This window comes from Dermochelys coriacea, chromosome 4 (assembly GCF_009764565.3).
Source record: "Dermochelys coriacea isolate rDerCor1 chromosome 4, rDerCor1.pri.v4, whole genome shotgun sequence".
Classification (NCBI taxonomy): Eukaryota; Metazoa; Chordata; order Testudines; family Dermochelyidae; genus Dermochelys; species Dermochelys coriacea.
The window spans coordinates 94,906,765-94,934,726 of NC_050071.1; the positions used below are offsets into that span (position 1 = coordinate 94,906,765).

General features: G+C 41.6%; 1 protein-coding gene across 1 annotated transcript in view; it reads left to right on the top strand.

Annotated features, from left to right (window-relative positions):
- Positions 1-27,962, top strand: part of CORIN (corin, serine peptidase) — a 324,441-nt gene that overhangs the window by 78,419 nt on the left and 218,060 nt on the right. The window contains exon 4 of the mRNA XM_038400915.2: positions 22,294-22,504. Coding sequence (XP_038256843.1) covers positions 22,294-22,504 — 211 coding nt within the window. The remainder of the gene's footprint in view (positions 1-22,293; positions 22,505-27,962) is intronic.

The following is a 27,962-nucleotide window of genomic DNA, read 5'->3' on the forward strand; positions in this document are numbered from 1 at the left end:
AAGAAAGTGAGGCTACAGTTTCTGAGAATTCTGAAATGTGAAACTCTCATCTTACTTTGAACTCAAAGCCCATATGAAAAAAATTGTACAGAGTACACTTTCATTGAATATAGTTGATCTAAACACTGCTATTTTAATTAAGGAAAAAACAGTTTGCAGATTCCCCTGATGGTAGTGTAATAAATTTTAATCTCAGACAAGTGGCATACATTTTGGCGCATCACAAGAAAATCACACGGCAGGGGCTTTTCTTGAGTTATGCAGCAGGCATCTGAAACGAGAATCTGGTCCAAAATGGACTGCACCAGGGGAAATTCCAGACTGGAAATAGGCCAGGAGGGCTGTCTGTCTTTTATTTTGACAGATATGAAAAATGTACAAGATATCACAGAGATCCAAATGAAGTACTATAATTTGGGAAGAAGAGAATGAATTTTGGAAAGTAGTTTTTTCTGTTCAAAGACCAGACCCTAGCTAATATGTCATACTCCTAGTTGATTTGGGCACCAAAGGTAAAATCCCTGCAAGCTGCATGGAAATTTTTTAAAGACACCATAATAGAGACTCCACTTAAATGTATATCCCAAATTAAAAAACATGGTAAGAGAACCAAAAAAGAGCCACCATGGCTAAACAGCAAAGTAAAAGAAGCAGTGAGAGGCAAAAAGGCATCGTTTAAAAAGTGGAAGTTGAATCCTAGTGAGGAAAATAGAAAGGAGCATAAACTCTGGTAAATGAAGTGTAAAAATATAATTCGGAAGGCCAAAAAAGAATTTGAAGAACAGCTAGCCAAAGACTCAAAAGTAATATCAAAATATTTTTAAGTACATCAGAAGCAGGAAGCCTGCTAAACAACCAGTGACGCCACTGGATGATCGAGATGCTAAAGAAGCACTCAAGGACAATAAGGCCATTGCGGAGAAACTAAATGAATTCTTTGCATTGGTCTTCATGGTTGAGGATGTGAGGGATATTCCCAAACCTGAGCCATTCTTTTTAGGTTACAAATCTGAGGAACTGTCCAAGATTGAGGTGTCATTGGAGGAGATTTTGGAACAAATTGATAAACTAAACAGGAATAAGTCATGAGGACCAGATGGTATTCACCCAAGAGTTCTGAAGGAACTCAAATGTGAAATTGCAGGACTACTAACTGTAGTCTGTAACCTATCATTTAAATCAGCTTCTGTACCAAATGAATGCAAAGTAAGCAGTCATGGGATAAGAGGGAAGGTTCTCTTGTGGATTGGTAACTGGTTAAAAGATAGGAAACAGGCTAGGAATAAATGGGCAGTTTTCACAATGGAGAGAGGGGTCTGTACTAGACCAGTTTATTTAACATATTCATAAATGATCTGGAAAAAGGGTTAAACAGTGAGGTGGTAAAATTTGCAGATGATACAAAACTACTCAAGATGGTTAAGTCCCAGGCAGACTGCGAAGAGCTACACAATGATCTCTCAAACCTGGGTGACTGGGCAACAAAATGGCAGATGAAATTCAATGTTGATAAATGCAAAGTAATGCACATTGGAAAACATAATCCCAACTATACATATAAAATGATGGGGTCTAAATTAGCTGTTACCACTCAAGAAAGAGAACTTGAAGTCATTGTGGATAGTTCTCTGAAAACATCCACTCAATGCAGCAGTCTAAAAAGCTAACAGAATGTTGGGAATCCATTAAGAAAGGAGTAGATAATAAGACAGGAAATATCATATTGCCTCTATATAAATCCATGGTACGCCCATATTTTGAATACTGCATGCAGCTGTGGTCATCCAATCTCAAAAAAGATATTAGAATTGGAAAAGTTTCAGAAAAGGGCAACAAAAATTATTAGGGGTATGGAATGGCTGCCGTATAAGGAGAGATTAATAAGACTGGGACTTTTCAGCTTGGAAAAGAGACGATTAACAGGGGATAAGATAGAGGTCTATAAAATCATGACTGGTGCGGAGAAAGTAAATAAGGAAGTGTTATTTACTCTCTCTCAAACACAGGAACTAGGGGCCACCATATGAAATTAATAGGCAGCAGGTTTAAAACAAACAAAAGCAAGTATTATTTCACCCAACGCACAGTCAACCTGTGGAATTTCTTGCCAGAGGATGTTGTGAAGGCCAAGACTGTAACGGTTCAAAAAAGAACTAGATAAATTCATGGAGGATAGGTCCAAAAATGGCTCTTAGCCAGGATGGGCAAGGATTGTGTGTTAGAGGGCTTATTCCTTCATCCGCTTCCCTGGTCCTTCTCACATGAACAGAGAGCAACAATACCTGAAGTCTAAAGGTGCAAACAATTCAATGTTTATTGGGGTGAACTTCCAGCAAGCATGATTCCAGTTTCCTTCCTTAGTGTCCCCCTTCCCAGCTCTGACACCACAGAGCCTTACCTGTGTCCCCGTTCCCATTCCCCCTGCTTAGCAAAACATGATTCCAATTCCCCCACCCCGTTCCCATTCCCCCCTTTTCTTCCTGATTGACTGCAGACTATACAGTAAAACTTGAGTTCTGCTTAGCTATACCTTAACCCAGTGGTTCCCAAACTTGTTCTGCAGCTTGTGCAGGGAAAGTCCCTGGCGGGCTGAGCCAGTTTGTTTGCCTGCCGCATCTGCAGGTTCAGCCGATCGCGGCTCCTAGTGGCTGTGGTTCGCTGCTCCAGGCCAATGAGAGCTGCTGGAAGCAGTGCGGGCCGAGGGACGTACTTGCCACTGCTTTCATCAGCTCCCATTGGCCTGGAGCAGCGAACCGCGGCCACTGGGAGCCGCGATCGGCTGAACTTGCGGACGCGGCAGGTAAACAAACTGGCCCGGCCCACCAGGGGCTTTCCCCGCACAAGCGGCAGAACAAGTTTGGGAACCACTGCCTTAACCAATCATTTTACTGAAATTTAACTAACCAATCCTAATGTATTGTAATGTGATTATTTAACCACTTATATCGCACCACCTTAATTAGTTTACACCCAGCAAAATTAATTATACTGCAGACAGAAACAATCACAGAACCAGACAGAGACTATGCAAATAAACAATAGCAAAATGGGAACTATAATGACTAAACAATACAGAAATGAGGATTTCACAACTACATCTATAAAGACATAAGGGTTTCCCAGCTGTGTCTATTAATAAGTGAGTTCTTACCGAACACAAAACTATCAAACTAAACTTCTTTTTACATCCTCTAGGCTCTTCCCTTTCTCTTGAGGTGATAGATCCGATCACCTTTCTAACAGCCCCAGATTGCCTTATTTCAATGTGATTAGTTTGGAATGTGAGGATGTGATCATACACTTCCTAGCTTATGGCTGCCTCTGCTGTTTAGCCAAAGATCTTAGCCTAAGAACAGGCTATCAGACTGTCACTGTAAGAGAAGGCCCGTAAACAGGCAGAATGTAATTTTGATTCTTTCTTTTATACCTCTATAACTAGCTAAGTGATAAGAATACACCTAAAATCTTAAAGTATAGGCCTTTGCAAACAGGCCTGAATATCTATATCCTAACATGTCCCTAGTCTCTGTTTGCCAGAAGCTGGGAATGGGCAATGGGATGGATCACTTGATGTTACCTGTTCTGTTCATTCCATCCGGAGCACCTGGCATCAGCCACTGTCAGAAGGATACAGGGCTAGATGGACCTTCGGTCTGACCCAGTATGGCCATTCTTATGTTCTTATCTTAAGCAAAAGAAACTCAGAGTCTTAGGCATGTAATTGTAACAGAACTGAAAATAATGGGTTTATATAGCTGCTTTCATATTGTAGATCCTTCAAAGCTATAAGGGCCAGATTTTTAAAATGAAAGTATGAGGGGTTTTCAAGTTACTTTAAAGATTCAGATTGAGAAACCTGTCTCCATGGTGGTGGTAGAGCTTCATTTTATGGAGCACACCCTCTTCTCTATTTGGGGTTCAGCAGATATGTTCCTCTGAGGTTCCAGAGATACTAGTGGATTTATGGGCTGCCGCTCATGAGTTACACTCAAGTGGTGAAGTCCAGTGAGGAAGTGCTGGGGCCACTACTGGAGCTGGATGTCCTTCCCATTCATTAGGGAGAGCTCTGCTCAGGCTGCAGACCCATTTCTCTTCCAAAGATTGGGGCTGAAATCTTGGCCCTATTGAAGTCAGTGGGAGTTTCTCTCTTGATTTCAATGGGGTCAGGATTTCAACCAGGGACAATTTTTTTCTTTAAGTATAGTTCTATAATGAAATGTTACTAAATAAAATAGCATTGTGCGGTTCCATGTTTGCCTCTTAATGACTCCGTGTAAAATTTGCTCAGTTTACAAATAAAAATATGATTTTTCTGACACCCCCACAAACTACACCTGTGATTTGAAAATGAAGCTAAGTCCTTTCATTTTCAAGCATCATTACAAGTAATAAAAATCCTTCATGCCAAATTATGTGTACTCTTACAACTCTCTATTCTATTACAATTGTGTACCTAAGACTGATGTGTTTGTTTGCTGCTGATCAACTTGGAGCATAATACTACAATTAGGATCTAGGCCTCTGAACACAACGGCACACACCAATAGCTTTAATGGGTTTCTACAGATGTAAATGAGGGCATAATCTGGCCTGCAGAATCTTTATTACTGATAAAGATAAATGAGGAGGAAAGAGCCGAGTTTCACTTTAAGATCTTAGATTATGTTTGCAGGATGGCAATTGGAAAACTCATAATTTTACTTGTGAATTGAGGACATTGATACACAGTCAGTCAGATGCAATAGACACAGAATCACACCAACTGTACACATTCAATTTTTAGAGTAAAATTGCTCTTTTAATGACTCATCTGAAGGACAGCAGCTCTAACAGTGCAATTCAGCTGTCCTAACCCTGCTTCACTGCAATGTGTAGTGTCTGTAATGATAGTAGGAACTTTGGAGGAGAAACCAAAGTTACCCATAATGTTGTATGGGGGAAAATCATTATGTAGTGAGTCTTATCAGCAGAAGCACATTGCATTTGCTACATGACTTGGAGCCAGGCAGGCAAGCTAGGAATACTTGTTTCTACAGTTCTCAACAATAACTTAAGTGTTTACCGTTATTTAAAGTCCCCGGTATCTTTTTTTTATGGTATAACAGCTGCGTGGCAACAGCTATTACATGGTGTCAGAACAAAGCTAAAAGTAAGAAAAGAGTAGAAAACGTCTGAAAAATGGACTGACTTAAAGCCTCCAGGAAAGTTAGTATTTGAAGGAAATGCAGCAGAAAACTGAGAAAGTGGAAGCAAGTATTTGAGCTGTTCAGCAATGTGAGTGGTGCAGACAAAAAAGATGAACAGCTGCAAACAACATTATTTCATCTTGTGGCAGGTGAAGAAGTAAGAAAGGTATTTAACACTTTTCAATTTGACAATTCAACAGATAAAGAAAAAACACAAGTCTGAAAGAATAAGGAGGCCCATGAAGAGAGGCACAAATTTTTCACTAGAAGTCAGTCAGAAGAGGAAAGCATAGATCAATATGGGACTGATTTAAAACTGGCAGCGCAATCCTGTGAATTTAGAGAACTGTGTGACTCGCTCATTAAAGACTGCATTGTGTGTGGTAATCAGACTCGGTGCAGGTTATTGATGGAGACAATTTAACCCTTGAATGTTCATGGACATATGTCATGCAGATGAAATGACTGTAAAATTGTCGAATGAGCTCGGTGAACCTGAAAAATGTGTACATGTTGCAGCGTAAGCCCACCTTTTAGTAAGCACCCAGATATGTGGTCATGGACTGGAAGGCATCCTGCTGCTAATAAAAGCCTGCAATCAAGTGACGTGAAAAAAGAGCAGTCAGAAGTAACTAAGGGTTGTTATATATACAGCTATAGCCATGCCATAAGGAACTGTCCTGTGTATTTGCAAGAATGCTGAAAATGTGGCAAACCCAATCATTTTGCCAAAATGTGCAACTCTGGAAAGGTAACGTCCCAGTGCAAACAGATGTTTCCCTTCACAGAAACAGACGAGCACTTGCAGGATCTGTTTCTCGATATGCTGAGTACTGAGCCTCCCAAGAATGAGTGAAATGTGAATTTGCTCATTAACGATCACAAAACTGTGAGTTTTAAAATCGATAATGTGGCATAGGTCAGTGTCAAGTTATACAGCACTTTAAGGACCAAACCCTTTGCAGCTCAGTGATCCAGCAGATAACCTGCTCAAGGGACAAACTACAAGTATGTGGTAAATGCAGCTTATATTGTGAGTATAGGAATAAAAAAGCTTTGCTGGAATTTCAGGTGATGGAATTGATTCACAAGTCATACTGGACTTACGGGTTGTGGCAAGTTTAAACTTCATGCAAAGAGTCAATATTGGTAAAAAAAGAGCCATAAGGTAACTGAGATACATTTAAAGACTACAAGAATGTATTTGAAAGTGTAGGAAGCTATCCAGGTATGCAAATCGTAAAGATGAACTCACTAGTACTATCGGTAATTCATGCACCTTGTAAAGTTCCAGTGGCTTTAAGAAACAAAGTAGAAAAATAATTGCACCATATAGAACAGCTGGAAGTAATAACGAAAGTGCAAGAACCTACAAAATGGTTTAATTCTAGAGTAATTGTAGACAAACCAGGTTGAGATTAAATAAGAATATGCTTGGATCCAAGAGATATGAATAAAGTGATATAAAGGGAACATTTCCAATTGCCTACAGTAGAAGAAATCACCAACAAGTTAACAGAAGCTACAGTTTTCACTCTCTTAGATGCCAGTAGTGGATTTTGTCAAATATAGCTGGATGACAAAGCTCTAGACTCTCTACGTTTTAACCCACCATTTGGCAGGTACCGATTCATCAGATTTCCTTTTGGCAGCTATTCAGCTCCTCAAGTGTACCAACTGACATTTTACTCCTGGGGGAATTCTGTGCCACTGCACAATGCAGAATTTTGCAGAAATTAACATGCATGCAGAATTTTCTTTCCCACACAGAAATGGCTGCGATGTTGCTAGCTGCCACCAGGGACCATTGGACCTGGCAGAGACCATCTTGCACATTGAAGACAAGGAAGGGGAAGGGAACTGGAAGGTTCCCAGCAGCTGCAGTTCCCAGCACATCCTGAAGGAAGGAGGCGACTGCGCCTAGGAAACCCAAGGGGCCCATGGCTGGGCTATGGGTGGGAAGGGGGTGTGGGTATCTGGGCCAGGTGGGCCTCACAGCTGGGCTCTGGGGGGGAGAGGTGTGGGTATCTAGGTAAGGGGGGGCCCTGTACCTGGCCTCTGGGGGGAGGGAGTGCAGGTATCTGGGCTGGGGGGGCCCTGCAACTCAGGGGCGGGAAGGGTTGTGGGTGTCTGGCTCCCCAGCTGGGCTTGGGGTAGGGGGTGGGGAAAGGCGCAGAGAAACAGGAACTGGGTTGTCAGAGGAGTTTCTTTAACTCTCTACTCCTGGGGGAATTTGTGTGTGTCTGTCTGTATTGTTACAGACATACTTGCTGATAAGTATTTTGAAATAAATTACCAAAATAATTGAAACTGGCGTGATTATGTAGTGTTGTTTTGACAAATAAAAGTTGCAGAATTTTAAAATATTGTGCGCATAATTTTTAATTTTTGGCGCAGAATGCCCCCAGGAGTAACATTTGAAGGTCTCAAAGGTATTGAATGAAAGGCTCAAGAGAGTTCTAGATAGGTGTCATGAAAGGAGCCTGTGACTGAACAAAACTAAATGCAAATTGGCTCTGACAGATGCAATATTTGGGGCATCACTTGACAAAAGAACATCTGACAACTCAAAAATTGCTGCTATAACTGAAATGGCTGCACCAACTTGCAAAGATGAATTGCAAAGATTTCTTGAAAAGGTTACTTCCCTTGAGAAATATATCCCAAACATGGCAACAGTAGCAACTCCCTTTAAGACAAATATTGGGAAAAGATGTTGAGTTTGCCTGGATGCCAGTACATTAAGTGGCATATAAACACTTGAAAAAATTATATATGGTACACTTGTGCTGAAGTACTTTAATGTCAAAGAATCAATTACTTTGTCAGTGGATGCAAATTCTACCAGATTAGGAGCTATGTTGATACAAAACAGGGCTCCTGTTGCTTTTGCCTCAAAAGCTCTGACCGCTGCACAACAGAACTATGTCGAAATAGAAAAAGAAATGCTGGCCATAGTATTTGGTTGTACTTGGTTTCATCAGTTTTTCTATGGGGAAAAATTAGCTGTGGAAACGGACCACAAACCTCTGGAGGCCCTTCAGAAAACCTCTTGTACAGTTCTCCACCAAAGATTCAAAGATGATTGCTAACACTCCAGATTTATCAACTGGAAGTTGGATACAGACAAGGGAAAGAGCTAGCAATTGCTGATGGTTTTTCCAGAGCATACATGTTGCATGGCGAAGGAGTACATTTGTAGGAAGATGATGATGCAGTAAATCTCATGATATCTTATTTGCCTATTTGAGAATAGAAATTGAAAGAATTTCTTGATGCTACTGCAAATGATATTGTCCTGCAAGCAGTAAGACAAACTATTTTGCAAGAATGGCCAAACAAGAGAAGTAAAATACCAGAGGATATCTGTGCTTATTGCTCATATAGAGAGGAACTAAGTGTGCAAGATGGACTTGACTTTAAAAGTGACACTCATAGTATTCAGAGTAGGAGCCGCGTTAGTCTGTATTCGCAAAAAGAAAAGGAGTACTTGTGGCACCTTAGAGACTAACAAATTTATTTGAGCATAAGCTTTCGTGAGCTACAGCTCACTTCATCGGATGCATTTGGTGGAAAATACAGAGGGGAGATTTATATACACACACAGAACATGAAACAATGGGTTTTATCATACACGCTGTAAGGAGAGTGATCACTTAAGATGAGCCATCCCGAGCAGCGGGGGGGGGGGGGGGGGGGGGGAGGAAAACCTTTCATGGTGACAAGCAAGGTAGGCTATTTCCAGCAGTTAACAAGAACATCTGAGGAACAGTGGGGGGTGGGGTGGGGTGGGGGGAGAAATAACATGGGGAAATAATTTTACTTTGTGTAATGACTCATCCATTCCCAGTCTCTATTCAAGCCTAAGTTAATTGTATCCAGTTTGCAAATTAATTCCAATTCAGCAGTCTCTCGTTGGAGTCTGTTTTTGAAGCTTTTTTGTTGAAGGATAGCCACCCTCAGGTCTGTAATCAAGTGACCGGAGAGATTGAAGTGTTCTCCGACTGGTTTTTGAATGTTATAATTCTTGACATCTGATTTGTGTCCATTTATTCTTTTATGTAGAGACTGTCCAGTTTGACCAATGTACATGGCAGAGGGGCATTGCTGGCACATGATGGCATATATCACATTGGTAGATGCTCAGGTGAATGAGCCTCTGATAGTGTGGCTGATGTGATTAGGCCCTATGATGGTATCCCCTGAATAGATATGTGGGCAGAGTTGGCAACAGGCTTTGTTGCAAGGATAGGTTCCTGGGTTATTGGTTGTAGATCCTTGATGATGCGTTGGAGAGGTTTTAGTTGGGGGCTGAAGGTGATAGCTAGTGGCGTTCTGTTATTTTCTTTGTTGGGCCTGTCCTGTAGTAGTTGACTTCTGGGTACTCTTCTGGCTCTGTCAATCTGTTTCTTCACTTCAGCAGGTGGGTATTGTAGTTGTGAGAATGCATGATAGAGATCTTGTAGGTGTTTGTCTCTGTCTGAGGGGTTGGAGCAAATGTGGTTATATCGTAGAGCTTGGCTGTAGACAATGGATCGTGTGGTATGATCTGGATGAAAGTTAGAGGCATGTAGGTAGGAATAGCGGTCAGTAGGTTTCTGATACAGGGTGGTGTTGATGTGATCATCGCGTATTAGCACCGTAGTGTCCAGGAAGTGGATCTCTTGTGTGGACTGGTCCAGGCTGAGGTTGATGGTGGGATGGAAATTGTTGAAATCCTGGTGGAATTCCTCAAGGGCTTCTTTTCCATGGGTCCAGATGATGAAGATGTCATCAATGTAACGCAAGTAGAGTAGGGCATTAGGAGACGAGAGCTGAGGAAGCGTTGTTCTAAGTCAGCCATAAAAATGTTGGCATACTGTGGGGCCATGCGGGTACCCATCGCAGTGCCGCTGATTTGAAGGTATACATTGTCCCCAAATGTGAAATAGTTATGGGTGAGGACAAAGTCACAAAGTTCAGCCACCAGGTTAGCCATGACATTATCGGGGATACTGTTCCTGACAGCTTGTAGTCCATTTTTGTATGGAATGTTGGTGTAGAGGGCTTCTATATCCATAGTGGCTAGGATGGTGTTTTTAGGAAGATCACCAATGGATTGTAGTTTCCTCAGGAAGTCAGTGGTGTCTTGAAGATAGCTGGGAGTGCTGTAACTGAGACTCATAGTATCAGCAGATCTCAGAAAAGAGATCTTGGCTGTTATCCATGAGAATCATCTGGGAGCAGAGCTATGTAAAAGAAGAGTTTTAGATGCTGTCTGTTAGTCAGGCAGATTTGTGAAATTGAGGACAATGTACAATCTTGCAACACAGTTTGAACTTCAGAAACAAAAATCAAAAGGAACCAGTGCTACCACATGAGGTCCCAAATAGACCTTGGTAGAAACTTGGCACTGACCTGAGTTTCAAGATGCAGATTATTTTATTCTAGTTGATTATTATTAGGGTTGTCGATTAATCACAATTAACTCACATGATTAACTCAAAAAATAAACTGTGATTAATAGCAGTTTTAATTGCACTGTTAAACAATAGAATACCAATTAAAATTTATTAAATATTTTTGGATGTTTTTCTATATTTTCAAATATATCTATTTTAATTACAAGACAATATACAAAGTAAACAGTGCTCACTTTATATTGTTATTTATTACAAATATTTGCACTGTAAAAATGGCAAACAAAAATAGTATTTTTCAGTTCACTTCATACAAGTACTGTAGTGCAATCTCTTTATGGTGAAAGTGCAACTTACAAATGTAGATTTTCTTTGAGTTACATAACTCCCCTCAAAAACAAAACAATGTAAAACTTTGGAGCCTACAAGTCCACTTAGTCCTACTTCTTGTTCAGCCAATCGCTAAGACAAATACATTTGTTTACATTTACAGGAGATAATGCTGACCACTTCTTGTTTACAGTGTCACCAGAAAGTGAGAATGGGCATTTGCGTGGCACTTTTGTAGCTGGCATTGCAAGGTATTTACGTGCCAGATAAGCTAAACATTTGTATTCTCCTTCATCCTTCAGCCACCATTCCAGAGGACATGCTTCCACGCTCATGATGATTGTTTTTTTTTTAAAAAAAAGTGTTAATTAAATTTGTGACTGAACTCCTTGGGGGAGATTTGTATGTCTCCTACTCTGTTTTACCCTGTTTTACCTGCATTCTGCCATATATTTCATGTTATAGTAGTCTCAGATGATGACCCACACATGTTGTTTGTTTTAAGAACAATTTCACTGCTATCAGTGCTTTCCAGAATCTGAGAGGGTGATATGGAGCATGCTTTCAGAAGTCTTAAAAGAGCAACACTACAATGCGGAAACTACAGAACTTGAACCACGAAAAAAGAAAATCAACCTTCTGCTGATGGCATCTGATTCAGATTTTGAAAATGAACATGCGTTGGTCTGTACTGCTTTGGATGGCTATTGAGCAGAAGCCATTATCAGCATGGATGCATGTCCTCTGGAATGATGGCTGAAGCATGAAGGGACATATGAATCTTCACTGCATCTGGCACATAAATATCTTGCAATGCCAGCTACCACAGAGCCATGCGAATGGCTGTTCTCACTTTCAGGTGATATTGTAAACAAGAAACAGGCAACATTATCTCCTGCAAATGTAAACTAACTTGATTGGCTGAACAAGAAGTAGGACTGAGTGGACTTGTAGGTTCTAAAGTTGTAAATTGTTTTATTTTTGAATGCAGTTATTTTTTGTAAGTTCAACTTTCACAATAAAGAGATTGCACTATAGTAGTTGTATAAGGTGAATTGAAAAATACAATTTCTTTTGTTTACGGTGCAAATATTTGTAATAAAAAATAAATATAAAGTGAGCACTTTACACTTTGTATTCTTTGTTGTAACTGAAATCAATATATTTGAAAATATAGAAAATATCCATAACTATTTAAATAAATGGTATTCTATTATTGTTTGTTAGTGTGATTAATCGTGTGATTAATCATGATTAATTTTTTTTAATCATTTGACAGCCCTAACTAGTATTCAAAATATGTAGACATCTGCTTGACTCAGGATGCTGTGTCATCAGATGCAGCAAGTCTATATTTGCAAGGTATGGCATCCTGAAAAACTTATTAGTGATAATGGACTACAGTCTTTCTCCAGAGACTTTTGCAAAGCAATGGGGTTTTAGTCACTAAACTTCAAATTCATTGTTCCCACAGTTGAACAGAATGGCTGAGAGAGCAACTCAAATGGAAAAAGAATTCTTAAAAAAATCTAGGTTGGATAATACAGATCCCTATTTTAGCTTGGTGTACTATCAGAATACACCTCTGAGAGGATGAGGATTACATACTCAACTCGTCATGGAAAGATGACTAAGGACCAGGTTACAAACTTCATCACAGTTGTTACAACCCAGGCTGATACCAGGAGTCCTACAAAGTAGCCTAAAATTGAGACAAGCAAAACAGAAATATTTCTTTGACAAAGGTGCAAAATCTTTTTCATCACTGGAAAATGGAGAAACTTTTTGTATTTGTCAAAAAGGAACATGGAAACCAACACACTGCTCCAACTGCTTATCTTGTTAAGACCGAGGAAGGAGATGTCTATAGAAGAAACAGGATTTGATAAGCATAAAAAGAATTGTGCAGGATTATGAAAATATGGAACAAACAGAAACTGCGTCAACATAGAACTCAGAAATGCAAGCAATACCAGACCAGTCTACTGAATCTACTGAGTCTCAAGTTATCAATTCAAATATGGGTGAAGGACTCTGATGCTCCTGTTACTACCTCTAAAGGGAAAGGAGTACTTGTGGCACCTTAGCGACTAACAAATTTATTTGAGCATAAGCTTTCGTGAGCTACAGCTCACTTCATTTCCACCAAATGCATCCGATGAAGTGAGCTGTAGCTCACGAAAGCTTATGCTCAAATAAATTTTAGTCTCTAAGGTGCCACAAGTACTCCTTTTCTTTTTGCGAATACAGACTAACACGGCTGCTACTCTGAAACCTACCTCTAAAGGCAGAGTGATAAGAAAGCTGGCTAGAGAAACAGACTAATTGTTCTAGATTTTTAAGGATTCAAATGAGATTTGAGTGCTGAATTAAGGTGATATGGTTAAGTAAAAAAGTTGAAATTCAGTTACACTGTATGTATTTAATTTAAGAATAAAACAGAGATGTGATGATGGTAGGAATTCTGGAGTAAAAACCAAAGTTATTACCTATGGTCTTGTATGGAGGGGATTATTATGTAGTCTTATTGGCAAAAGCACACTGCATTTGCTACAGCACTTATAGTCAGGCAGGCAAGCCTGGAATGTCTATCTGTATGGTTCTCAGTAATAAATGTACCATTTACTGTTATATAAAGTCCCCAGCATCTTTTTTTATGTTATAATAGCTAGTTGGCAACAGCTATTACAATGTCAGTACTACACATGAGCTCAAGTCCTCTAAGACTAGACCTCCTGATTATCTGGCTTAGATCATATATGTTAGAGATCGAAAAAAATCACCAGCTCAGTAAATTCATTCTCCACCAGCCAGTGAAACATACAGAGTAACACTAATTTATCTCAAAAAGAAGAATGAGCCATATTGGTACAAAACATAGAGACCTGATTATACACTTTCCCCCATTTTATCATCCTCACATCCACTGCCCAGTCTTCTATGTATAACTGAGATTATTTTATGTTTCTTGTGTTTCCTATAATTAAAGGATCTTTAGTGGAGAGAGGAAGCAACTGGGATTGCTGGAACAGCTGCCGTATGAGGGGATATTAATAAGACGACTAAAGGGAGATATGATAGAGGTCTATAAAATCATGACTGGTGTGGAGAAAGTAAATAAGGAAGTGTTATTTACTCCTTCTCATAACACATGAACTAGGGGTCACCAAATGAAATTAACAGGCAACAGGTTTAAAACAAAGAAAAGGAAGTATTTTTCATACAACGCACAGTCAATCTGTGGAACTCCTTGCCAGAGGATGTTGTGAAGGCCAAGACTATAACAGGGTTCAAAAAAGAACTAAATTTCATGGAGGATAGGTCCATAAATGGCTATTAGCCAGGATGGGCAGGGATGGTGTCACTAGCCTCTGTTTGCCAGAAGCAGGAAATGGACGATGAGATGGATCACTTGATGATCCCACAGTATTCTTGCCAGTAAGTTAAAGTAGTATGGATTGGATGAATGAACTATAAGGTAGATAGAAAGCTGTCTAGCTTGTCAGGCTCAACGGGTAGTGATCAATAGCTCAATGTCTAGTTGGCAGCCGGTATCAAGCGGAGTGTCCCAAGTGTTGTTCCTGGGGCTGGTTTTTTTCAACATCTTTATTAATTATCAGGATGATGGGATTAATTGCATCCTCAGCAAGTTTGCAGATGGTGCTAAGCTGTGTGGAGAGAGAGATATGCTGGAGAGTAGGGATAGGGTCCAGAGTGACCTAGACAAATTGGAGGAGTGGACCAAAAAAATAGGATAAGGTTCAACAAGGACAAGTGCAGAGTCCTGTACGTAGGAAGGAAGGATCCCATGCATTGCTACAGGCTGGGGACTGATTGGCAAGCAGCAGTTCTGCAGAAAAGAACCTGGGGATTACAGTGGACAAGAAGCTGGATATGCGTCAGCAGCGTGCCTTTATTGCCAAGAAGGCCAACGGCATATTGGGCTGTATTAGTAGGAGCATTGCCAGCAGATTGAGGGAAGTGATTATTCCCCTCTATTCAGCACTGGTGAGGCCACACCTGGAGTACTGCATCCAGTTTTGGTCCCCCCACTACAGAAGGGATGTGAACAAATTGGAGAGAGTCCAGCGGAGGGCAACGAAAACGATTAGGGGGCTGGGGCACATGACTTATGAGGAGAGGCTGAGGGAACTGGGGTTGTTTAGTCTGCAGAAGAGAAGGGTGAGGGGGGATTTGATAGCAGCCTTCAACTACGTGAAGGAGGTTCCAAAGAGGATGGAGCTAGGCTGTTCTCAGTGGTGGCAGATGAGGGAACAAGAAGCAATGGTCTCAAGCTGCAGTGGCAGAGGTCTAGTTTGGATATTAGGAAACACAATTTCACTAGGAGGGTGGTAAAAGCACTGGAATGGTTTACCTAGGGCCGTGGTGGAATCTGCATCCTTAAAGGTTTTTTAAGGCCTGGCTTGATAAAGCCCTGGCTGGGATGATTTAGTGCGTGTTGGTCTTGCTTTGAGCAGGGGATTGGACTAGATGATCTTCTGAGGTCTCTTCCAACCCTAATATTCTATTCTATTCTATTCTATTCTATTCAAATAAACAAAAACATAACGATTAAAGGTCTAGAAAACATGATCTACGAAGGAAGATTGGAAAAATTCGGCTTGTTTAGTCTGGAAAAATGAAGACTGAGGGGGGACATAACAGTTTTCAAGTATATAAAAGGTTGCTACAAGAAGGAGGGAGAAAAAGTTGTTGTTCTTAATCTCGGACGATAGGATAAAAAGCAATGGTCTTAAATTGGAGCAAGGGAGGTTTACGCTGGACATCAGGAAAAACTTCTTCACTGTCAGGGTGGTTGAGCGCCGAAATAAATTGCCTAGGGAGGTGGTAGAATCTCCATCATTGGAGATTTTTAAGAGCAGGTTAGAAACATTTCTGTCAGGTATGGTCTAGATAATACTTAGTCCTGCCATGAGTATGGATGACTAGACTAGATGAGCTCCTGAGGTCCCTTCCAGTCCTATGATTCCATGATTACCTGTTCTGTTCATTCCCTCTGGGGCACCTGACATTGTCCGCTGTCAGAAGACAGGATTCTGGGCTAGAGGGACCTTTGATCTGACCCAATATGGCTGTTCTTATGCTTTTATTGGATTGAGTCTTCTGCTATACCCATACCTGACTTTTTCCCATCTCTGGTTCATTCTACAGTTTATTTGTAGTGTGTTTGGTATTAGTATGTTGTAGTGTTAGTAAGATTCACCTGGTATTATGTTGAAAGTTTGAGTTTGTAAGGTGGATTTAGGCTTTATATGTGATATCATGTTTTGTCATTTGTTGTTGTGGCAACTCGGTGGATTTATTAATTTTGGGGTTTACTATGTTCTTATTTAATTTGGTGTCTATTTGTTGGCAGGAAGTTTTGATTTAATTACTTTGAATTACCCCTTTAGTTTTAAAATTATTGCCTATTACGAACGGGTTTTTCCAAACAAAAAAAATATAATGCTTTTGATTGAAGTACCAATTCCTGATAAAATAAATGTTTTCTCTTGTGAGTTTTTAAGTGGTTTTCCTGCTACTTGACATTCGTTACAAAACTGTGGTCTAAAGTAATTCCTTAGAAAAAGCACTGGAGTAGCTTCAAAGAAGAGAGCAATACACATAGACATTAGAGATAGGGAAGACTCATTGAGTCCATCCTGCTGCCAGTCCAGCATAGATTCCTATAGAACATTCTCTTGTTCTTTGAGAAGCTGAGGAACCCTATGCAATCTGATGATGCTTTTTCTGAATCAGAATCGTTACAAAATCTGTATCTGATGGAGGTGTACATTGTATTTCTTATTGGTGTTTGAAGGCAAAATTTGGATCTTAGGGGAAAAATTATTTCAAGCGGCTTCAGGACAATAGATTTACAGTGTTCTTTTTCTCTCTCCTGCCACCACCTCATTGTCTGCCTCTGTTTGAGAACAGGTTTCAGAGTAGCAGCCGTGTTAGTCTGTATTCGCAAAAAGAAAAGGAGTACTTGTGGCACCTTAGAGACTAACAAATTTATTAGAGCATAAGTTTTCGTGAGCTACAGCTCACTTCATCGGATGCATTTGGTGGAAAAAACAGAGGAGAGATTTATATACACACACACACAGAGAACATGAAACAATGGGTTTATCATACACGCTGTAAGGAGAGTGATCACTTAAGATAAGCCATCACCAACAGCAGGGGGGGAAAGGAGGAAAACCTTTCATGGTGACAAGCAGGTAGGCTAATTCCAGCAGTTAACAAGAATATCAGAGGAACAGTGAGGGGTGGGGTGGGAGGGAGAAATACCATGGGGAAATAGTTTTACTTTGTGTAATGACTCATCCATTCCCAGTCTCTATTCAAGCCTAAGTTAATTGTATCCAGTTTGCAAATTAATTCCAATTCAGCAGTCTCTCGTTGGAGTCTGTTTTTGAAGCTTTTTTGTTGAAGGATAGCCACTCTTAGGTCTGTGATCGAGTGACCAGAGAGATTGAAGTGTTCTCCAACTGGTTTTTGAATGTTATAATTCTTGACGTCTGATTTGTGTCCATTCATTCTTTTACGTAGAGACTGTCCAGTTTGGCCAATGTACATGGCAGAGGGGCATTGCTGGCACATGATGGCATATATCACATTGGTAGATGCGCAGGTGAAGGAGCCTCTGATAGTGTGGCTGATGTGATTAGGCCCTATGATGGTATCCCCTGAATAGATATGTGGACAGAGTTGGCAACGGGCTTTGTTGCAAGGATAGGTTCCTGGGTTAGTGGTTCTGTTGTGTGGTGTGTGGTTGCTGGTGAGTATTTGCTTCAGATTGGGGGGCTGTCTGTAAGCAAGGACTGGTCTGTCTCCCAAGATCTGAGAGAGCGATGGCTCGTCCTTCAGGATAGGTTGTAGATCCTTGATGATGCGTTGGAGAGGTTTTAGTTGGGGGCTGAAGGTGATGGCTAGTGGTGTTCTGTTGTTTTTTTTTTTTGTTGGGCCTGTCCTGTAGTAGGTGACTTCTGGGTACTCTTCTGGCTCTGTCAATCTGTTTCTTCACTTCAGCAGGTGGGTATTGTAGTTGTAGGAATGCATGATAGAGATCTTGTAGGTGTTTGTCTCTGTCTGAGGGGTTGGAGCAAATGCGGTTATATCGTAACGCTTGGCTGTAGACAATGGATCGAGTGGTATGAACTTTGTGACTTTGTCCTGACCCACATTTGGTGACAATGTATACCTTCAAATCAGCGGCACTGCGATGCGTACTAGCATGGCCCCACAGTATGCCAACATTTTTATGGCTGACTTAGAACAACGCTTCCTCAGCTCTCGTCCCCTAATGCCCCTACTCTACTTGCGCTACATTGATGACATCTTCATCATCTGGACCCATGGAAAAGAAGCTCTTGAGGAATTCCACCATGATTTCAACAATTTCCATCCCACCATCATCCTCAGCCTGGACCAGTCCACACAAGAGATCCACTTCCTGGACACTATGGTGCTAATAAGCGATGGTCACATAAACACCACCCTATATCGGAAACCTACTGACCGCTATTCCTACCTACATGCCTCTAGCTTTCATCCAGATCATACCACTCGATCCATTGTCTACAGCCAAGCGCTACGATATAACCGCATTTGCTCCAACCCCTCAGACAGAGACAAACACCTACAAGATCTCTATCATGCATTCCTACAACTACAATACCCACCTGCTGAAGTGAAGAAACAGATTGACAGAGCCAGAAGAGTACCCAGAAGTCACCTACTACAGGACAGGCCCAACAAAAAAAACAACAGAACGCCACTAGCCATCACCTTCAGCCCCCAACTAAAACCTCTCCAACGCATCATCAAGGATCTACAACCTATCCTGAAGGACGAGCCATCGCTCTCTCAGATCTTGGGAGACAGACCAGTCCTTGCTTACAGACAGCCCCCCAATCTGAAGCAAATACTCACCAGCAACCACACACCACACAACAGAACCACTAACCCAGGAACCTATCCTTGCAACAAAGCCCGTTGCCAACTCTGTCCACATATCTATTCAGGGGATACCATCATAGGGCCTAATCACATCAGCCACACTATCAGAGGCTCCTTCACCTGCGCATCTACCAATGTGATATATGCCATCATGTGCCAGCAATGCCCCTCTGCCATGTACATTGGCCAAACTGGACAGTCTCTACGTAAAAGAATGAATGGACACAAATCAGACATCAAGAATTATAACATTCAAAAACCAGTTGGAGAACACTTCACTTCAATCTCTCTGGTCACTCGATCACAGACCTAAGAGTGGCTATACTTCAACAAAAAAGCTTCAAAAACAGACTCCAACAAGAGACTGCTGAATTGGAATTAATTTGCAAACTGGATACAATTAACTTAGGCTTGAATAGAGACTGGGAATGGATGAGTCATTACACAAAGTAAAACTATTTCCCCATGGTATTTCTCCCTCCCACCCCACCCCCCACTGTTCCTCTGATATTCTTGTTAACTGCTGGAATTAGCCTACCTGCTTGTCACCATGTAAGGTTTTCCTCCTTTCCCCCCCCTGCTGTTGGTGATGGCTTATCTTAAGTGATCACTCTCCTTACAGTGTGTATGATAAACCCATTGTTTCATGTTCTCTGTGTGTGTGTGTGTGTGTGTGTGTGTGTGTGTGTATATAAATCTCTCCTCTGTTTTTTCCACCAAATGCATCCGATGAAGTGAGCTGTAGCTCACGAAAGCTTATGCTCTAATAAATTTGTTAGTCTCTAAGGTGCCACAAGTACTCCTTTTCTGTTTGAGAACAGAAGTCATTTTTCCTTTAAGTTCTTCGGAGCAGGGACCATGTTCTTAGGAGCAGGGACCATACTTTTCTATTGGTACAGCACCTTGAAAAATAGGTCTTCAGTCCTGATAGACACCTTTGGGCACTATTATAATATCAGTAATAATAACTCAGGGCTAGTCTACACTGGCAATGCTAAAGCGCTGCCATGGCACCGCTTTAACGTGCCTTGTGTGGTCACAGTGCAGCGCTGGGAGGGAGCTCTAAAAAACCCCACCTTCACGAGGGGTGCAGCTCCCAGCGCTGGTGCATTGTCTACACTGGCGCTTTACAGCACTGAAACTTGCTGCGTTCAGGGGGATGTTTTTTCACACCCCTGAGCGAGAAAGTTGCAGCGCTGTAAATTGCCAATGTAGACAAGCCCTTTGTCAGTAGTGGTAGCAGATGTGGAGAGACTTAACTCTGTTTGGCCAGCACTACGCAACTGTGGCATGCCACGTGAAATAATGAATCATAATGGTTGTGGGAAAGCTTATTTGAAAACCTCAACCAGTAAAAATGTGGAGATTCCAAATGTTTTGAAAATTGAAAAATATGATTCCCTGCCCACCCCAACTTGACTGCCTTAAATTCTATCAAACTAGATATGATATAAACAGAGTATGGCTATGGACACTGATTATCCAAAGTCAAATTCTTTCCAGCCATTTGGGCCTTTTGGGTGATATCACTGCTGTGCGCTGACTACCATCTGTGCAGCTGGAATATTTCATTACCAAAAGAAAAAGTAAAATCTCTTTGCCCCTTATATTTAATGGCAAGTGCTCCTCCTGGTGGCAATTTAAAGCACAACTGCTGTTTCCACTCAGAGCCTGGCCTCAGAGAACTCTGCAGTTTTCCAGAGGTAGCCAGACTTCTTTGAACTGCACATTGCTTTAAAAAACTGATTTAGGAGCAGGTTTAAGGAGCTGCTTTCCTCAGATGAGCTCAGCATCATTGAATATAGTTTAGCACCAGTCCATGGCCCGTCACCTGATTTTAATTCACTTGGCGCTGTTTACCCCATATCATTTTTTGCAATAGAAACTGAGTTGAAAGAGGCTGTTGGCCCCTACACCGCTGCTGAGAAGTGTAACTGGGCTCATTGAGAAAAGGATCTGATGAATACAGGAACTGAAGTATATACAAAAAGATAATATAAGGACAAACATATTCAAAATAATAGAGAAGACGTTTATAAGCTTTTCCCTAATATTTTCATTAGTCCTCTACTAGAAACTATTTTTCTTAGTGGAAAGATAGGCTCAATAAATTCTTCTCTAAAATAAGATTAAAAATTTTTTTTTTAAAGAAATGTAAAATTAAGGAGCCAGATTCTAATAGCAATTAGTCATGCCAAGCTAAGATTAATAGGCTATTGGGGCACTTCTCAGGATGTCCAAAATACTTTTACACATGTTCAGTAAAATACGTTAAACTGTCCGGTATGGTGGCCCTGACCACCAAGCTAGATGTTTGACTGATTACATCATATCCATATTTGAGAGACTGTTATGATGTTTTTAAAAAAATTCCATGCACTTGCAAGCATTTAACTTTTGGGCCCAAAATAGGCACCAAAATAAGTAGCCAGATTTTCAGAAGAGCTAAATATATTGAATATAGAGATGTTTTGAAAATCTGTCCATAGGAGTCTCAATGGGAGCAACTGGGTGCTGATCATCTTTGAAAATATGGATTTTATTTATGTGCTCTTCTGAAAAATTGCCTTTATTTAAGGGCACCGAGCACTTGAAAATATGACCCTAAATTCTTCTGAAGAATTTGGCTCTGTGTGCATAGACTTGGCACTCTATATGCTAAAAGGTGCTCAGCATGGGACTAACAGGAAATTGAAGATCAAGAATGGCGTGCATTCCTGTGCAGTGGTATGGGAAGGCTTGTGTAATGCTCACTTGTACTATGCCTCCCTCAAGTCAGTGTTTTACTCTTATTTTCATTAGCAGTATGCAGAGGAGAGGAAATCTTAAACACCATTGGATGAAATTGTGGCCCAAATAAGTCAATGGGAGTTTTGCCTTTGACCTCAATGGGTCCAAGATTTTATCCCTTGATTTTTACTGGGTCTTCTGTGGGCCTCTGAGAACCTTCAATATATTGCAGAAAAATTAGGGATGGAGAACCAATTTGGATAAAATAAAAAGAGGACAGGAGAAGCTTGTGGAAGGCCCAACTAGCCTTAATTGATCTCTTCTGCTTCCTTCCCTCTTTCAGCCAGAACAATTTATATAAAAATACCACAAGAGGGTATTCTCATGGTCTGTCTATCCTAACTTTAATGTAAAACTCGTGAGGTAGCCTGTTATGTATAGTTTCCAATCCAGTTTTGAAGAACCAAGAGGTTCAGATAAATGTGAAAACCAAACTTTTGGCTGCGTATCCAAACTAAACCCCAAACTTCTCCAGGTTCTTCAAGCACTAAAAAAATGCTCCTCTTTCATGGTGTGAAGTGATAGTGTTTAATGTTAACTATTCAATTAGCAGATACTTACTGTCACCATATAAGATTTTAATTGGTTCATATGTTCTAAATTTAACTGTTTTAATTTCACAGGTGCCTGCATAAATATCACCTACAGCCAGTGCCAAATGCTGCCATATAACCACACCACTCTAACATCAGTTCTTTCCATTGTCAAAAGCATTGAAATGGAAAAGTTCCTCAAGTTCTTCAGTTATCTCAACCGCCTCAGCTGCTATCAACACATCATGCTGTTCGGCTGTAGCCTTGCTCTTCCTGAGTGCATCAGTGATGGTGATGACAGGTATTTGGGAACTAAAATCAGTCTGTGATTAGAGCCAATTGTAGCATAATACTGCATATCTAATCAGAACAAAACAGTCCTGAGCTAAGCCTATGGCCTTTTCATTGCAAAAATTCTGCTCATCAAAGCTATCCCCCTAGCATTTCTGCCTTACTAAACTGTCTTCAAGCTCTTCTGTTAGAACAAGCTTAGTATTTTTGCTGGGAAGAAATTAATTAGTGTCATTATAATAGTTTGAATAATTTATGCCACAAGTTAGAACAGAACTGTAATGCAGTCAGGGGTTGCTTTCTTAGCACAATCAATGAAAAAGATATAGTAAGGGAAACCTGTCTAGTGGTCATGTGCCCAAATGGAGTGATATATGAATATATTTTAAAAACATAAGTATTACATATATGTAATTAAATGCATAAAATGTTATAAATAATCAAAGTAAAATTTAATAAACAAGTCAGGGTAAACAAAATTTACAGTTTCTAGTGCAACAGTAACTCAGCCATGTACTACGTTTGTAGTGTTTTCGATTCTACCAATTTAAGAAAAATAAGGTAAATATATTTTTGTCTTGTGTATTTTATAGTGTACATTTAGCAGCATGTATGGAAAGGGGCTGAGTTAATATTATTTTAGGAACTTCAACAATAGCATGTCCTGATTTTTATAATTAATTATGCAACTTTAATATCCCATTCATGTAATTTTGCACTGACTTTCCTTTTTTAAAGGAAAATAATGAGATCATACATGTTTAATAATGTTGAAAATTAAAAGTGACATAAAGGAGGAAATAGGCTGGTGTCTTTTTTTGTTTTTGATAAATACAGAAGGTCTGCAAAGTTGTTTTAGTTTTCCTTTTTAAACTAAAAAACAAACAAACCAAAACCATGTTTCTTACTCCTGGTTTTTTCCATTTAAAATTCAGGTCTTTGTACCAAGAGTCTGAAAGCCCAACAGTTGAGAAGGGATAGGATGTTTTGTCAGAGAGTTTAAAACTCTTTGGTTTTTGTTAACACCTATTTAACGTAATTGTCTAATGAATGCTTGAGTGAAAGGACGTCTGAGGGCTTGTCTACACTGGCAATTTACAGGGCTGCAACTTTCTTGCTCAGGGGTGTGAAAAAAAACTGTAAAGTGCCAGTGTAGACAGTGTACTAGCACTGGGAGCTATGCCCCTCATGAAGGTGTTTTTTTTTTTTAAGAGTGCTGGGAGAGCTCTCTTCCAGTGCTCTGCCGTGACCACACAAGCCACGTTAAAGCGCTGCCAGTGTAGACTAGCACTTGGTTAAAGATTCCGCATTCCTGTTCCTCCACTTAAGGAGTGGGAGTTCAGAGGATACACCTCTGACACTCCTTCCCCCACAAAAAATCATCCAGCAATACCAGGGAAGGCTATGTTTAACTTTCCTGATAACGTTTAACAAGTAGAAAAAAGATCCTTTTTATAATGTTATAAAGAAGTGAAAAAGGGCACAAACCCAACTAAAACAACATGTTTGCAGGTCACTTTTAAATGTTCCATTTAGGATTTGAAGTTCACACCCCTTTCTGAGAGTGAATGGGATGGGAGAGGGGTGCTAAGTTCGTAACTCAATGAGGTGGATGGAGTGGAGGGAGAATAAATTCACACGTTATTCTTTGTCTGAAGACAGCTTTCTGTAAGATTGGGAGCTTTTCTACATGGGTGGTTTAGCCTGCACTAACTTAAAGGCATGTCTACGATGGCAGAGTTACAGCGCTGGGAGTTACAGCGCTGCTCAGAGAGTGCTGAAGGGAAACTGCTGTTATGCGTTCACACTGTCAGCTGCCTGCACAATAGCATGTTCACACTTGCAGCAGTATTCGGAGCTTTGCACTCTGGGCAGCTATCCCACAGAGCACCTCTTTCTCTTCTGCTGCTAAGAGTTGTGGGAAGGCAGAAGGGGTCATGGGGCATCCTGGGTCCTGTTCCAGTACCCTGTGATGCATTGTTTTCCATCCCAGCAATCCCTGTGCTTCTGTCTGCGTTTGACGCCATCTTTCAATGGTTTGTGTATTGCTCACCCTGCCTCTTCGGGCTGCAGGAATGCATCCCGAACTGTTGACCAGTATGCTGCTCGCTCTGACCAACACGTCACGAATGGCAGTGGAGTTATTCCTTAAACTACAAAGGCAAGAGCAGTGTGACATTGATCTCACCACACATAGTAGCTACAACACGAGATTGTTTGTGGCATTCACGGAGGTTCTGACCAAAGTGGAACGCCGCTTTTGGGCTCAGGAAACAAGCACTGAGTGGTGAATCTTGATGCACGTCTGGGATGATGAGCAGTGGCTGTAGAACTTTTGGATGAGGAAAGTCACATTCATGAGACTGTGTGATGAGCTCGCCCCAGCCCTCTGGCGCAAGGACACTGAGAACTGCCCTGCCATTGGAGAAGCGCATGGAGATTGCAATGTGGAAGCTGGCTACTCCAGACTGCTGCCGATCACTTGCTAACCAATTTGGAGTGGGAAAATCAACCGTTGGACTCATGTTGATGGAAGTCTGCAGGGCCATCAATTGCATCCTGCTCCGAAAGACGGTGACTCTGGGCAACGTGCGTAACATTGTGGATGGCTTTGCACAAATGGGCTACTTGAACTGCGGAGGGGTGATAGATGGCACACACATTCCAATTCTGGCACCAGACCTCCTAGCCACCAAGTACATTAATCAGAAGGGGTATTTCCCAATGGTTCTCCAGGTGCTTGTGGATCACTGTGGGCATTTCATGGACATTAACGCAGGCTGGTCTGGAAAGGTGCATGATGCTGTCATAAATATAAACGGAAGGGTAACAACCTTCCTGTATCCAGTACTATAAAATCCCTCCTGGCCAGAGTCACAAAATCCTTTTACCTGTAAAGGGCTAAGAAGCTCAGGTAACCTGGCTGGCACCTGTCCAAAAGGACCAATAAGGGGACAAGATACTTTCAAATCTGCGGGGGAGAAGGCGAGAAAGGTTTTGCTCTGTCTATTCTGTGTGCTTGCTGGACACAGATCAAGGAAGCACGCAATCCAACTCCATTAGAATTAGTAAGTACGAGTAAGGGAATGCGTTAGCTTATTTTTGTTTTGGCTTGTGATTTTTTTTTTTCTGTCCTGAGAGGAAGGTGTATTCCTGGTTTTCTTTTGTAACTTTAAAGTTTGGCCCAGAGGGAAATCGTCTGTGTTTTTTAATCTGATTGCCCTGTAAGATTATCTTCCATTCTAATTTTATAGAGGTGCTTCTTTTACCTTTTTTCTTTATAATAAAGTTCTGTTTCTTTTAGAATCTGATTGGGTTTTTTTTTAGTGTCCTAAAAAAACCAAGGTTGGTCTGTGCTCATCTTGTTTATTCTCAAACCTCCCCAGGAAAGGGGGTGTGGGGGCTTGGGAGGATATTAGGGGAGAGTAGGAACTCCAAGTGGTCCTTTCCCTGAGTTTGTCTAAATCACTTGGTGGTGGCAGCAGCATTACCTAATTCAAGGTACATGGGAGAATTTGTGCCTTGGAGAATTTTTAACCTAAGCTGGTAGAAATAAGCTTAGGGGGTCTCTCATGCAGGTCCCCACATCTGTACCCTAGAATTCAGAGTAGGGAGGGAACCCTGACAGGAACACTGGCCTGTTCAGGAAGCTGCAAGCGGGGACTTTCCTCCCGGACCAGAAGATCACCATAGGGCATGTTGAAATGCCCATTGTGATCCTGGGAGACCCCGCCTACCCCCTTATGAAACTATACATGGGGCAACTTGACAGCAGCAAGGAGTGGTTCAACAACAGGCTGAGCAAGTGCAGAATGACTGTTGAGTGTGCTTTTGGCCATTTAAAAGCCCGCTGGCACTGCCTCTGTGGGAAGCTGGACCTCGCCAATGACAATATTCCTATGCTTATAGCCATGTGCTGTATGCTCTAATATTTGTGAAGGGAAGGGTGAAAGCTTCACTCAAGACTGGACAGCAGAAGCTCAGCACCTGGAGGCTGAGTTTGAACAGCCAGAAACCAGGGCTATTAGAGGGGCGCAGCGCAGGGCCATAAGGATCAGGGATGCCTTGAGGCAGCAATTTGAAGCTGAAAGCCACTAATATTTGTTGCTATGCTCCGGAGTGCAGTGCTTGTAATACTAGGAGGTGATTGGTGCAGATGATGTAATATGTGGGTTTAACATAATGGTCTGTTGCTTTGCAGGACTCTTTTTGCTTTCAATTAATAGAATAAAGCTTGCTTTCAAACCAACTCAATTCTTTTATTAAAAAACAACAACCGGAGGAGAGAATCAAACAAAAAACCCATCAGCAGTGAGGGGGATGGGGGAAGGGAAGGTCCCAGGAGGAGGAGGGGTCCCAGGACGGCTAAAGGTTTGTGTATGTCCAGGGATCATATCCAACCTTCTCCTCTGGAGTCCAGTGCAGCGGGTACTGTGCCTCAGCAGGGCCAAACTGCAGAGGGATGGTGTTGAGTGCAGAGGGTAATGGGAGTCCGCAGTGCTGGACTGTGAGGGGGGAGGAGTGGAATGCCACGGGTATAGACTGAAGCTAGGAGGTTGATAAGAACTGGCAGCGTCTGGGGGGAGCATGAGAGAGACTTTTGTGACAGCAGCTGCAGGCAAGGGCGGGCATGGAGTTGCTCGGTTTGAAGAGCTAGTATCGCCTGGAGCGTGTCTGCTTGGCGCTCCATAACCTTTAAGAGCCACTCCGTGGCTTCATTCTGGTGTGCCGCGTTCTCCTTTCGGTACCTCTTCTCGCTGTCCCGCCATTCCTTCAATTCCTGTTTCTCGGCAGCAGGGTGCATCATAACATCATGCAGAAAGTCCTCCTTAGTTCTTCTTTGCTGCTTTCTAATTCTGCGCAGCCGTTTAGCTGCTGATAACAAAGAGGGAGTCTGGGCTCCCCAGGTCATCTCTGTGAAGTTTAAACACAACATTTTACAGCAGCAGTATTGTTTGCAACACAGAGAACACTGATTCAGTGATTTAATACATAGCCAGTACTCTCACACCTGTCGCTAATTGGCTGACCCCAGGCAAGCACACATGAATAGCCGGAGGGGCAGGGTAAATCACTCTTCCCGGACTCTGCTGTACACTGGGCATGTGGCTCTTGCGGAGAGCCAGCACTGTAGAGGGGGGCCTGATAATCATTCCTGTCCCCACCCTTTCCACAGGATGTGACCATTATGAAAGATATCTTGCTGCTGAGGGTCAGCAGGGAATCAAGGGAGGGTCTTCTCCAAGACTGCGGCTTCTGCCCTGACCCCTATGCGGTTCATCTGTGTACAGCAATGGTTTCTCCCCCCCTCCCCCGGATGGTGGCACGGGAAAGTTACCATTAATGGGACAAGAAATCAAGCAGCTCCGCCAAAGAACCTGTGGCAGTGGATTGCCCAGTATCTTCATGAGAATTTCCTGGAGATCTCTGATGCAGATTCCTGTGAAGTGAGGGAGTCTATCAACAGC